The 13,560-nt window shown below is 51.5% G+C and overlaps 1 protein-coding gene across 5 annotated transcripts in view; it reads left to right on the top strand.

Annotated features, from left to right (window-relative positions):
* CAPN3 (calpain 3) overlaps positions 1-13,532 on the top strand; it is a 62,227-nt gene extending 48,695 nt beyond the window's left edge. Inside the window, exons 10-24 of one of the 5 annotated variants that reach the window (XM_055278871.2) lie at positions 674-834; positions 2,836-3,005; positions 3,323-3,334; positions 3,992-4,200; positions 4,942-4,978; positions 7,130-7,147; positions 9,435-9,548; positions 10,534-10,611; positions 10,985-11,042; positions 11,130-11,194; positions 11,637-11,705; positions 11,797-11,875; positions 12,094-12,210; positions 12,497-12,555; positions 12,945-13,532. In XM_055278871.2, coding sequence (XP_055134846.1) covers positions 674-834; positions 2,836-3,005; positions 3,323-3,334; positions 3,992-4,200; positions 4,942-4,978; positions 7,130-7,147; positions 9,435-9,548; positions 10,534-10,611; positions 10,985-11,042; positions 11,130-11,194; positions 11,637-11,705; positions 11,797-11,875; positions 12,094-12,210; positions 12,497-12,555; positions 12,945-12,971 — 1,273 coding nt within the window. In that variant the 3' untranslated portion in view covers positions 12,972-13,532. The other 4 variants (XM_055278872.2, XM_055278873.2, XM_055278874.2 and 1 more) reach the window with 4 other exon arrangements.
* The last annotated feature ends 28 nt before the right edge of the window (positions 13,533-13,560 follow it).

Raw genomic sequence — 13,560 nt, 5'->3', positions numbered from 1 at the left:
CTGTCGCCCAGGCTGGCGTGCAATGGCGCAACATCGGCTCACTGCAACCTCCGCCTCCTGTGTGCAAGTGATTCTCCTGCCTCAGCCTCCCAAGTAACTAGGATTACAAGTGGCTGCCATAACGCTCAGCTAATTTTTGTATTTTCAGTAGAGATGGGGTTTCACCATGTTGGCTAGGCTGGTCTCGAACTCCTAGCCTCAGGTGTTCCACCCGCCTCAGCCTCCTAAAGTGCTGGGATTACAGGCGTGAGCCACAGCACCCAGGTGAGCACTGGAGCTTATTTCTTCTATCTAACTGTATTTTTGTATCCATTAGCCACCCTCTTTTCATCCTTCCCTCTCCTTCCCTTCCCAGCCTCTGGTAACCACGGTCTGCTCCCTACTTCCATGACATACGCTTTGTTTTAGCTCTCACATACGAGTGAGAGCATGCGACATTTAACTTTCTGGGCCTGGCTCATTTTTGAATCATTGTTAGAAAAGATGATGGTTTGGAGTAGATACATCAGAAGTGACAGCGTTTGCCCTAAAAAGGAAAGACAGGCTTCTCTGGGACCCTGACCAAGCTCCTGTGAACTATTTTATTATTGTGCTGTGTTAGTCCTGGGGTCTTCCATTCCCAGCCCTTCTCACCTGCTCCCATATGGGTCTCTTTCTTCTTCCAACCTCTCAGGATGTCCTATGAGGATTTCATCTACCATTTCACAAAGTTGGAGATCTGCAACCTCACGGCCGATGCTCTGCAGTCTGACAAGCTTCAGACCTGGACGGTGTCTGTGAACGAGGGCCGCTGGGTACGGGGTTGCTCTGCCGGAGGCTGCCGCAACTTCCCAGGTGGGAGATGCTCTTGATGGGGGGAGGGTCTAAGCCGAACAAGTTCCAGGCAGAAGAAGGCTAACTAGTGCTTATTAAGTCTCTCTGTTCCAGACGTCCACTATCCTATTAAACCTTCCCTGTTTTACTGAGAAGGAAACCACCATGCTGAGAAGTTTGCAATAGGGAGCTGGTAGCAACTTTGAAGCAGGAAACTGTGGGAACAATGCAAATGCTGCTTGACTTACGATGAGGTTATGTCCAGATAAGCCCATCCATCTTTCAAAATACCCTAAGTTGAAAGTGCATTTAATATGCCTAACCCACCAAACATCATAGCTTAGCCTGGCCTACCTTAAACATGCTCGGAACACTGACCTTAGCCTAAAGTTGGGCAAAATCATCTAACACAAAGCCTATTTTACAATAAAGTGTTGAATATCTCATGTAACTTACTTAATACTGTACTAAAAGTGAAAAACAGAATGGTTGTACGGGCACTCGAAATCCAGTTTCTACTGAATGTGCATCACTTTCACATTGTGAAGTTAAAAGATTGTAGCTGAACCATCCTAAGTCAGAGAGTGTGAGTAGTGTGTCAGTAACAGTAAGGGCAGTATTGGAGAACCAAATTAGCAGCTGCTGCAATAGTTCAAGTCAGAGATGATGAAAACCTAGACCAAGTCAGTAGCAGCAGAGATGGAGAGGAGAGAGCAGATTTAGGGAGAGCATATTGGGTGATGCAGGGAAGGAAGAAGAATGATGTCAAGATTCCCAGTTGGGGACCTGACAACATTGCAACATAAGACACACAAGAAGACCGGGCGGGTGGCTCACGCCTATAATCCCAGCACTTTGGGAGGCAGAGCCAGGAGCATCACTTGAGCCCAGGAGTTCAAGACCAGCATAGACAACATAGTGAGAACTCATCTTTACAAAAAATAAAAAAAATGAGGTGGGAGGATTGCTTGAGCTCGGGAGGTTGAGGCTACAATGAACCATGATCATGCCACTGCACTCCTGCATGGGTGACAGAGTGAGACCCTGCCTCAAAAAAAATAAAAAAGACACACGAGAAAAATATCAGCATGTTGTTTGTTTTTGGTGGAGTTGATTGTGGGGTTATAGGGAAAGGAATTTAGCTTGGGACATGGAAAGTTTGAGGTTCCTGTAGAGTATCCCAGTAAAGATTTGTAATAGAGTATTGGATGCACATATTAGATAGCACTTGGTGATATGATAAGAACTCAAAAAATATTTGAGGAATAAAGGAAAGAAGAGGCCAGGCGCGGTGGCTCATGCCTGTAATCTCAGCACTTTGGGAGGCTGAGGCAGGCGGATCACCTGTGGTCAGGAGTTCAAGACCAGCTTGGCTAACATAATGAAAACCTGCCTCTACTAAAAATACAAAAATTAACCGGGGATGGTGGTGGGTGCCTGTAATCCCAGCTACTTGGGAGGCTCAGTCAGAAGAATTGCTTGAACCCAGGAGGCGGAGGCTGCAGTGAGCCAAGACCGCACCACTGCACTCTAGTGTGGGCAACAGAGCCAGACTCCGTCTCAAAAAAAAAAAAAAAAAAAGTGAGAGAGATTGAGGCTGGGATATATGGCCCAGGCATCATGAGCGTGTAGGGGGCAGTTAAAAAGCAGAAGTAAGAAAGATTGCCTAGGGAGGCAGGAAGGGTGAGGTGAGAGGAGAAGAGGCCCAGGACCAGATTCTAGTCACCAACAGCGCTTAAGGGGCAGGTAAGGAAAACAAAATCATCAGCAAAGACTGAGAATGAAAGCTCAGAGAGGAAGGAAAAGCCACACATCCAATCAGTACAGCTCCATCTGAATAAAGGTAGCGGCCCCCCCACCCCCGCTCCCAAATCATTAGACAAATGCCTGAATCTTGTTTTCTGTTGATATTTCCTAAGCACCTAGATGCAGGGAATAAAAATAAATGGTTCCCTCTGTCTCATCCCCTTCCTGCCCTCTGAGAGGCAGCTCTGAATGCGTGCTTCCTTTCTGGGGGTGCAGATACTTTCTGGACCAACCCTCAGTACCGTCTGAAGCTCCTGGAGGAGGACGATGACCCTGATGACTCGGAGGTGATTTGCAGCTTCCTGGTGGCCCTGATGCAGAAGAACCGGCGGAAGGACCGGAAGCTAGGGGCCAGTCTCTTCACCATTGGCTTCGCCATCTACGAGGTGTGCAGTCCTGTTTGGCTCCAGCCCAGGAAACCTACTTTCCCAGCAAGGATGCTTCCAGGGGCTTCTAGAGGGGTCCTCTGGCTTCCTCAATACCCAGTGACCTACAGAGCTCCTGGTGTCAGGCCCACTTGTGTTTGTAACAAGCAAAAAATACCGGGGGGCGGGGGGCATTGGAGAGGCAGTGGAGCAGGCCTGGCAGGACAGGTGCCTGGGGGTCAGGCTTCCACATGCGGGCACAGTTGCTGGCATTCCCTTCCGCAGGCTCCTCATCCACATTCAGATCTGAAGCATCTTCCTTTCTGTTTCTCCTCAAGGTTCCCAAAGAGGTATAGCAGCAGCAGCGGCCAGCAGTTGTGTGCAGCACTACCCAGGGGGCCCCGAGTCTGTCTGTGGCTCGTCGAGAAGCTTCCTGGTGGGGTTTGTGGGCAGGACTGTGATAGGAGAGGGCCTTGCCTGCGTTATTTCCACTGCAGAGCAGGTGCCTCAGGGCATTGCATGACCCATGACTACCACCCCCAAGATGTGTACTTTCTCCCTCACACCACACTCTGCATGTCACACACATGCCTTTGCACACTCACCCTCCTCCACGCTCACAGCCACACACACAGTCACACAGACACATTCTGAGGGTGGCTGCCCGCTTGGGATGGAGGAATCACTTCTCTCAGAACCCAGCCAAGTCCTCTAGGCCTCCTGGGGGGTCCTTCCAGCCTGAGGGGCTTCGGAGCTGAGGAGCAGCTGTTCTGGTAAGTGTCCCTGAGTGTGGGGATGACACACTTGCCATTCACTCTGAATCACAACAGAAAAGGAAGAGAAAGTGAGGTAGGGAGGCTATTTAAGCCTTGGGAGTCGGAAGTAGGGAGGTTGAGACTGTGACATGGGTGACCAGGGAGTTGGGAAGGGACCCTTGGAGGTGGCTGTGGCAGGATAGGGCGTCCCTCCCGAGGGGCTCATGTGCCCTGGGCTCTCCCATCTGTCAGATGCACGGGAACAAGCAGCACCTGCAGAAGGACTTCTTCCTGTACAATGCCTCCAAGGCCAGGAGCAAAACCTACATCAACATGCGGGAGGTGTCCCAGCGCTTCCGCCTGCCTCCCAGCGAGTACGTCATCGTGCCCTCCACCTATGAGCCCCACCAGGAGGGGGAATTCATCCTCCGGGTCTTCTCTGAAAAGAGGAACCTCTCTGAGTGAGTGCTGGCCCAGCTTTCTCACCTGTTTCTAAAAGCTCACATGGCCCACTCCAGAGGTTGAAGGCATGAGGCAGCTAGACACGTCTCCTCTAGGGGTCCTTCTGCTGCTGCTGAGCTACTGGCCACATTACCCCCATTCATTCATTCATCCATTCTGCAGATATTTATTGAGCACCTACTATGTTCCAGGCACTCTCCTAGGCACTAGGGATAGAGTAGTGAAGTAAACAGAAAGAAACCCCTGCCTTCATGGAGCTTAATATTCTAACATGAGACAATAATGGATAGGAAAAACATATGTAGCATGTTAGATTTGGAGAGGCAATATGGAGCCAAAATAAAGTAGGGAACAGGGATAGGAGGTGTTGGGGACGCTTGAAATTTTACGGTAGCATGGCCAGGAAAGCCACATCCTGTCCCTGGCCACCACAGACGAGCTCATAGCCCCTGCCACTCTGATCTCTGTCCTTGGAAGATGCACCAGGTCCATGGGTAGGTGGCTGGGTCATGCCTGTGGGGGGCTCTGAGCAATACCAACAAGAACCTGTGTGCCTGGGCTTGGCTGTTGGGGATGGTGCTGACATGGGGCTGGTTCCTGGGGTTGGGGGTGTTCCAAGGGTTCTCTAGAGGCTGGTTCTGGCTTGGCTGCCGGGAAGCCGTGCACCAGAGCAAACCCTCCACGGGCCTCCTGCTTGCTTCTGGTGACACTGAGACCCCACATGTCTGTGTTCCTCACAGGGAAGTTGAAAATACAATCTCCGTGGATCGGCCAGTGGTGAGTGGTTTAGATCTTCTGTGTGAAAAGTCCAGAGGGTCCCCTTCCCTGACCATGCAGGGGACAGATGGTGCAGGAGAGAGTGGGCACTGGCAGAGGGAATGGGAGTCTGGGCGGTGCTGAGCAGTCCCTCCATGACACTGCAAATCCTGCTTGGCATGGCTGGAAGTAATGGGCCTTTTGCACCAGGGGCCATTGAGGCAGTTCAGGGGCTGGGAAATACGGAAGAGGGTCCTGGAAAGGAGAAGCAATTTGAACAATCAGAGGGAGGGAACAAGGCCACAGGAAGGGATGACAAGAGCCGCAGTGAACACTGGATTCTGAGACTGGATAACATTGGATTTCACACGTAGAGAAAAGAAAGTAAGCTGGTGCCGGACCTGGTGTCAACACCTGGATCCTCCACTTACCAGCGGGGTGACCTGGACAATTCCTATAATCCCTCTCACTCAGTTTCCTACTCAGTAAAACGGGAATAATAATGTGCCTTGCAAGGCTTTTGTGAGGCTTCATCAATGAGATGATGTATGTGAAGTGTCTGGCACAGCATGGGCACTCAAACAGAGGTGCTTTTTCACACTTTACACCTTACAAGGTACTTTTCGCATGTGTCATCGTGATACTTGCAAGGTTTCTGAGAGGTAGACGGGGTTATAATCCCTGGTGTTCAAGAAAGGAAGCAGAGGCTTAATGGGGTTGAATGACTTCTCTGAGTTCACAGAGCTCAGTAAGTGGCAGGGTTGGAACTCACATTCAGACTCTCTGACTCCAGACTTAGGTTTTTCCGCACCTTCACGCTGAGGCCAGCCCCAGGCAGTGAGAACACCGAAGCCCGAAGCACTGAGTGCTGTATGTTGGGCTCTGTGTGTTGAGGAGTCTTGTGACTGCCTTGGGGCTTTGGGCTGTAGTCAGTTGACAGTCCTTTGTGCTCTGTGGGGATGACATACGCCAATGGGAGGACAAATGCCCCTCTGAACTGTCTTCTGGGCAGTGATAGTCATGGTCATAATCCTGACCCTGAGCCAGTGCCAGGTCTCCAAGTGCCTTCTCAATGATCACAGGCGATTGGTTTTAGTGGTAGGTGTGTGGGGGTCTGTTCTGGTCATCTGGATGCTGGTCATCGGTGTGCAGTATTGATCAGGACCTGCAAACTCAAAAGCTTATGGGAGCTGGCACGTCACCTGAGTAGAGCAGGCAGGTGCAGGGGTTTTGATGTCCCTGCACTGACACAGTTGCCTGCAGTTCTCAACCGACATTTGGCTCCAGTGTTGACGGTCAACAGGAATGCTGGGGCCTGGGGCAATCTGGAAGACGCAGGGAGCAGGGCCCTGGGCTCAGCTGATAGTTGCAGCAGGGATTACAGGCCCAGGGCAGCCTGCCAGAGCTGCTGCTTTTACCAAAGAAAATCTCCCTATGTTAAATGCTTGCTCAAAGATTTTTAAAAAATATTCTATAAGTGAAAATCCATTGTCAGGTCAGTTTGAGTGAGCCATGTTTTTGGTGTTTTGGTAACCAATTTCATTTTTTTATTATTTATTTATTTATTTATTTTTGAGACAGAGTTTCGCTCCTGTCGCCCAGGCTGGAGTGCAATGGCATGATCTCGGCTCACTGCAACCTCCGCCTCTGGGGTTCAAGCAATTCTCCTGCCTCAGCCTCCTGAGTAGCTGAGATTACAGGTGCCCACCACCACACTTGGCTAATTTTTGTATTTTTTAGTCGAGATGGGGTTTCACCATGTTGGCCAGGCTGGTCCTGAGCTCCTGACCTCAGATAATCCACCTACCTTGGCCTCCTAAAGTGCTGGGATTACAGGCATGAGCCAGAGCGCCTGGCCACCCATTTCATTTTTTTAAAAAGGAAGAAAGAAAACCTTACCCAGAAGATCTTTTTCCTTGCTATATGCAGTAAGAGTAGATTATAAAAACAAAGCCAGAGTAGTCACTGGTGTCTGGGCATGGAGGAGAAGGAAGAATTGTCTTCTCCCTTCACCCTCCATGCCCCTTTTTGGCTCCATGTGATTCAGATTTCTGGACCCTGGAGCCCCACCCCAAGCTAAAGACCAGGATACAGGGAAGCCAAATGCCACTGGCAGTTCTGAGAACTTGCTTTTCACTTATTCTGCATTTACTGTTTCCTTTTCTTATGCAGAAAAAGAAAAAAACCAAGGTAGGTGTGTGGGTAGACAGCATGAAGTGTGTGCACTCATGCATGTGTGTATGTGCATGCGTGTGAATGTATGCATGTGCATGTGAGCTCATAAGCGTGCATGCATCAGACTTGCCTCTTCCTCCCCCTCCTTCCCTGAGCTCCTGCTGGGGCTGAGCGTGCAGTAATGACAGCTATGATTTGCTGGGGGAAGGCTACATGCCAAGCACTCTTCTAGGTGCTTTCCATGATTAATTCCATCCTCACAACAGCCCTATGGGATTAGTACTATAACTATCCCCATTTTCAGAGGGAGAAAAGGTACAGACTTGACTAACTTGCCCAAGGCCACACAGCCAGGGAGTGGCAGAGCCAGTACTTAGAGCCAGGCAGTCTGGGTCCAGAGTCCGTGTCCTGAACCGCAAGAGGCCATCATACACCATCAGATTTGGTGCTAGCATTTCTGGTGGTGCCTGGTGGTGATGGATCCATCACAGGGGTCCTCCGGATACTGGTGCTGGCACAGACCAGAGCTGACACTCATCAGGCACTACCACATTCCAGGCACCGTGCTTGGGGTCAATCTGTCTCTCTCTTTTTTTCCCCCCAATTATAACAGTATCTACAAAGTAGGTGCTCTTATTTTTCCCCTTTCACAGGTGAGATAGACTCAAAGAAGTGAACTTGCCCGAGGAACAGAACTAATGAGTGGGGAAAATGGAACTGGAAACCATGTCTGTTTACTCTAAAACCTGTGTTTCTTGCCCTCTTTCTCTGGTGCCAGTCCCCTACACTTCAAGGCCTGTGTTGTCCAGACCCACACTCACGCCTGCCAGTGTGTGCCTGGCAGGGATGCTCCATGGCCACACCATATCCATCCTACACATCCCCCCTCAGACTGTGACCTCCATTTGCTCTGGGATCCCCACAAGCTTCAGCTGCTTGAGCAAGACACTGCTTAGAAGGCAGAGCAAGCCAAGGCCTCTGGGGCCTGCTGGGAGCCAAAGCTGGGGAGCCGTTTCCACGGGTCTATCTGCTTGGGCTGTCCTAGATGAGCAGCATGGAAGGGCAATGGCGCCTGAGTCCGGGAGGGCTGCTTTTCTGCTCCGAGAGGCTCTGCCTGCCCCGTTGTTCTCTGCATTGCAGCCTCAATCCCCACAGCCTTGTCTTCCCCCGGCTTTCCCTACAGGTGCACCGCACCCACAGTGTTGGCACCACGCAGCAGCCGCTCTCTGTCCTTTTCATATCGTCGTCACTTGCACGAGCGTGTCTTGAAAATATCCCTTGTTTGTGTAGCATCTTAAATGTTTTTGCAGTATGATTTTGCATTCAGTATCTCATTTGATCCCCACAAGAGCCCTATGAGGAGGTAAAGCAGATTTTACCATTAAAGGATGAGTAAACTGAGGCCAGAGAGGATATTTCTTTTTGTTTTTTTTTGAGACAGAGTGTCGCTCTGTTGCCCAGGCTGGAGTGCAGTGGCTTGATCTCGGCTCGCTGTGAGCTCTGCCTCCCACGTTCATGCCATTTTCCTGCCTCAGCCTCCCAAGTAGCTGGGACTACAGGTGCCCGCCACCACACCCAGCTAATTTTTTTGTATCTTTAGTAGAGATGGGGTTTCACCCAGTTAGCCAGGATGGTCTCGATCTCCTGACCTTGTGATCTGCCTGCCTCGGCCTCCCAAAATGCTGGGATTACAGAGTGAGCCACCGTGCCCAGCCAGAGAGGATATTTCTTATATGAGGGGCAGGGCTGGGATTCCAGCCCAGTGTTCTGATGGCTCACCCACTGACCATGCCACTAATCCGTGTCCTTTTTCAATCTATACTTTGCAGAGTCGTAGAGGTTCCTTTGAGGTGCCTCAGTAGCTGCCATGGTGATGTGGGGTGCTGAGGGCAAAGAGCTCTGTTCTCATTAATCAGAGAAGCTCGTGTTTTTATAAACACCATGTTTCTGCAGGAAATTTAATTTGAATAGTGTTTCCATCTGGAAAAAAAGTCTACAAAATACTTGACAATCACTGCATTAGATCATGCTGCTTTTAGCATTCTTAGCATTTCACATGCTGAGCTCTCAATACTCTACCACGAGGAGGGATGGAGTGGGTATGAAAAGATAAAGAACTGAAGTCACACGGCTTGTCAGTGGCAGAGATAGAGCTTGAACTGAGGTTGAAGAGCTCCTGCCTATTCTTTTCCTCTTCTCACTGGATAAAGCTGCTCCAAGAGAGGTGCTGCCTCAGTGTGCCTGTTCAGACTGTAATCCTCCCTTCCTTCCTGCCTCCTCCCTCCTTCCCTCCTCTCTCCAGCCCATCATCTTCGTTTCGGACAGAGCAAACAGCAACAAGGAGCTGGGTGTGGACCAGGAGTCAGAGGAGGGCAAAGGCAAAACAAGCCCTGATAAGCAAAAGCAGTCCTCACAGGTGTCTGGGCACATGGCATGGGTGGGGTGGCCAGCACGCTACAGGGGCTTCCTATGCGCTTGGGATACACAGCCTCCTGGCTGGAGGCTTCCCAGGAGTTTGTCTCGAACATCTGGAGGTTTGAATTTGTCCCACTGATCTTTTCTCTCAGCAAGTTCCCCTGAAATTTGGGCTGCTGCTTGGGTGAATATCCCAGGATGGGGGTTCCATTCTAGGAGTGGACTGGCAGGCTGAGCCTCCCATGGAGCTGATCCAGCCAGGATAGGGAGAAGGGGAGGCAAAGGCTGAGACAGAACCAGCTTGAGAGCGGAGGCGCAACTCTTGTCTCCTGGTGGCCTTGAGCATTTCACAATGGGGGATAAAGAATAGGAGCAGAAAAGTGGGGCTGACATCAGAAATGGGGTCCTCTAGAGCTCACGGGAGGGTGTTAGATTGGAGTGGGAGCTTAGTGGAGGTGAGCCTTAGAGGCAAAAATCTCCAGACCAATCCAGGGCCCCTCTTCTATGCGGGGGCCCCTCTTCTATCCAGGGCCCCTCTTCTATCTGGGAGCCCCTCTCCTATCTGGGGCCTCATGCAGTGGGGCCTAGGGGAGGTTCTCTGAGGACTTGGCCTTGATGACAGGGTGGCTGGAGGAATCAGAACGGTCAGACCTTTGACCTGCGGGCACCTTTAGTTGGAATGGTCAGGCCTGGGATGGTGGAGGGGGCTCTTGCGGGTGGGGACGGGTGGCGGGGAGGAGGCTGTGTCTGCATGGCCACCACATCTCCTTTGGCTGGGGGCGTCAGGGCTAGAGAGGTGTGAAGAGTCCCTGAGGCCTCGATGTGTCTCACTCCAGCTCACCAGGTCTGCATTTGCCCCTGTCCCCAGCTCCTGCTGCCACCTCCGGCCGTTTTAGGCACTTGGCTCCCTTGGCCCAGAGGAGCTTGCCTCACAGGCCTGTGCACCTCTGACCCCTGTGAACCAGTTTTCCTTTGTGCCTCCACAGCCACAGCCTCGCAGCTCTGACCAGGAAAGTGAGGAACAGCAACAATTCCAGAACATTTTCAAGCAGATAGCAGGAGATGTGAGTACCTCCAAGCCCAGGACGCCCACAGGTGCTTCCTTCTCTCCTGGATTAACTGCTCAGATTACCAATTATTTCATTATTGTTTGGTAGAGGTCATTTTGGACTTTGGTGGAGCCAGGGGATGTGTGTGTAGCATGCAAATCCACAAGCCCTTGAGTTTTGGACTGCTGGGGGGCTCAGAGGGCTTTTTGCTCTGAGCTGCCCATGGTGGTCCCGATAGCTGAGGTGCAGTATCTGGCCCCCCGTCTTCCTCAGAAGAGCTCCAGCTTCCCATGACATAATAGCACCGACAGGAATTTGTTTTGCAAAGTGTCTGCGCCAGGAGCTGCTGTACTCCTGAACCATGATCCTCCTCTCCCTTCCTCTTCAGGACATGGAGATCTGTGCAGATGAGCTCAAGAAGGTCCTTAACACAGTCGTGAACAAACGTGAGTTGCTCAAACCAAATGGGGGGTGGGGTGGCTGGGGAGTCCCATTGTCTCAAAGCAGCTGCTCACTCTTCTCCATTCCCCCAGACAAGGACCTGAAGACACACGGGTTCACACTGGAGTCTTGCCGTAGCATGATTGCGCTCATGGATGTATCCTTCCTGCCGCCCCTTCCCGACCCTGTCATCAGCCCACAGGGGCCAAGGCAACATACAGGGTGCCCAGTCAGGCAAAGGGCCCTAATTTGTGCCCAGGGAAACTTAAGGAGACCCTGATTCAGAACATCTTGGATACTCCTCTGAAAGGGGTTGTTAGAGGCAGAAGTGGAGGACGTTGGGTTGTAACTGCCCTAAACCCTGTGCTTCTCTCAGGCCTGGGATCCTGCCCAAGCAAAAGTGGTCCTTAGGAGAGCGGCTCCCTGCGTTATAGAGTAGGTGCAGTCTCTGACTGGTGGCGGAGTGGAGGGGAGGGTTAAATACCACAACAGGGCAGTGGGTAGGACAGCCCAAGCGGAGTCTCCTAGACCCTCCCTCCAAATCCAGGGGGATTTTGCTGTGTGCTGTGTGTTGTGTAGCCCTGACCTCCCTCCTCCAGACAGATGGCTCTGGAAAGCTCAATCTGCAGGAGTTCCACCACCTCTGGAACAAGATTAAGGCCTGGCAGGTGGGAAGAAAAAATGAAGTGTGGGAGTCAAGAATGGGGTTGATTTGGAGATTCAGTGTGTAACCTCCATCCTCAAATTTTCTATTGCCAGAAAATTTTCAAACACTATGACACAGACCAGTCCGGCACCATCAACAGCTACGAGATGCGAAATGCAGTCAACGACGCAGGTTGCTGAGAAGGAAGGGGTGGCAGGGATGTGGACCTGAGGCGGTGGGAGCAGGAATGGGAGCGGACTAGGCTACTAGGGCCCCACTAGAGAAAGGAGAGGGAAAGGGCTTCTCACTTTCCCTTCCCAGGTCACAGAGTGGCCGAGAGGCAGGGAAAACAGAAGGCAGGCCCAAGGCCTCCAGCTCCACATCCACCTCTAACATGGTCCCCTCCACAGGATTCCACCTTAACAACCAGCTCTACGACATCATTACCATGCGGTACGCAGACAAACACATGAACATCAACTTTGACAGTTTCATCTGCTGCTTCGTCAGGCTGGAGGGCATGTTCAGTAAGTGGGGGAGGGGGGCTGCCCTCTGCTCTCTTGCAGGGGCAGTTGTGGCAACAGGCATCTCACCTGATAATCTCCAGTCTGCTCCATCCAGGCTGAACAAGGGCCAATGCCCTCTTTAGGCCCAGAATGGGATGGCAAAGGGAGGGTTACTGGTGATTCTCTGCCTGCAGATCTTTGTGCTGATGAGGGACAGCACTGGGCACATGGTCCTCTGAGGGGAAGTTACAGCAGTAGAGGCAGAGTGCGCCTGTAACTGGCCTCTGGCCTGTGCATTCTTTCACAGGAGCTTTTCATGCATTTGACAAGGATGGAGATGGTATCATCAAACTCAACGTTCTGGAGGTAAAGCATAGGCACAGCACATTCCCCCTACACATTAAAACTCAAGGTGGAGGGGTCAACGGGGCGGAATGGACCCAGGGTGTGCTCATTTCCACACAGTGGTGGAGGGAAGGGACAGGAACAGAACATGGAGGGAGGCTCAGCGGGCTCCCAGGACACATGCGCTTGAGGCCCAAAAGGACCTCTGCTCCCCCAGTCACTTGACGCGGGAAAACATGCACCTTCTTAGGGAAGATCTAGGAGAAAGGAAACAGTAAGCCACTGCTTCGTGGAAAATCTTCCGGGGGTCTGACCTGCTGAGACTGTTCCCTTTCCTCTTGCCCCATAAGATTCCTAGGGCGGGGGTCACTCTTTTCTGATGTACATTCTGATCTTGGGACTTCTTTCAGTGGCTGCAGCTCACCATGTATGCCTGAACCAGGCCTCATCCAAAGCCATGCAAGATCACTCAGGATTTCAGTTTCACCCTCTATTTCCAAAGCCACTTACCTCAAAGGACCCAGCAGCTACACCCCTATAGGCTTCCAGGCACCTCATCAGTCATGTTCCTCCTCCATTTTACCCCCTACCCATCCTTGATCGGTCATGCCTAGCCTGACCCTTCAGTAAAGCAATGAGGTAGGAAGAACAAACCCTTGTCCCTTTGCCATGTGGAGGAAAGTGCCTGCCTCTGGTCCAAGCGGCCTCGATTCTGAAGCGAGTGCTCCTGCTTACCTTGCTCTAGGCTGTCTGCAAAAGCCCCTGCCAGTGGCACTCAGCACCTCCTTGTGCTAGAGCCCTCCATCACCTTCACGCTGTCCCACCATGGGCCAGGAACCAAACCAGCACTGGGTTCTGCCTGGTTATTTTAGGAGAGGCCTGCTGTGGGGTAAACTAACTCAGTGGAATAGGGCTGGTTACTTTGGGCTGTCCAACTCGTAAGTTTGGCTGCATTTTGAAAAAAGCTGATCTAAATAAAGGCATGTATATGGCTGGTCCCCTTGTGTTTTGTTGTCTCACATTTAG

Source organism: Symphalangus syndactylus, chromosome 5 (assembly GCF_028878055.3).
Source record: "Symphalangus syndactylus isolate Jambi chromosome 5, NHGRI_mSymSyn1-v2.1_pri, whole genome shotgun sequence".
NCBI lineage: Eukaryota > Metazoa > Chordata > Mammalia > Primates > Hylobatidae > Symphalangus > Symphalangus syndactylus.
Note: the sequence above shows the minus strand (reverse complement) of the source record. Positions and strands in the feature narration are given on the sequence as shown.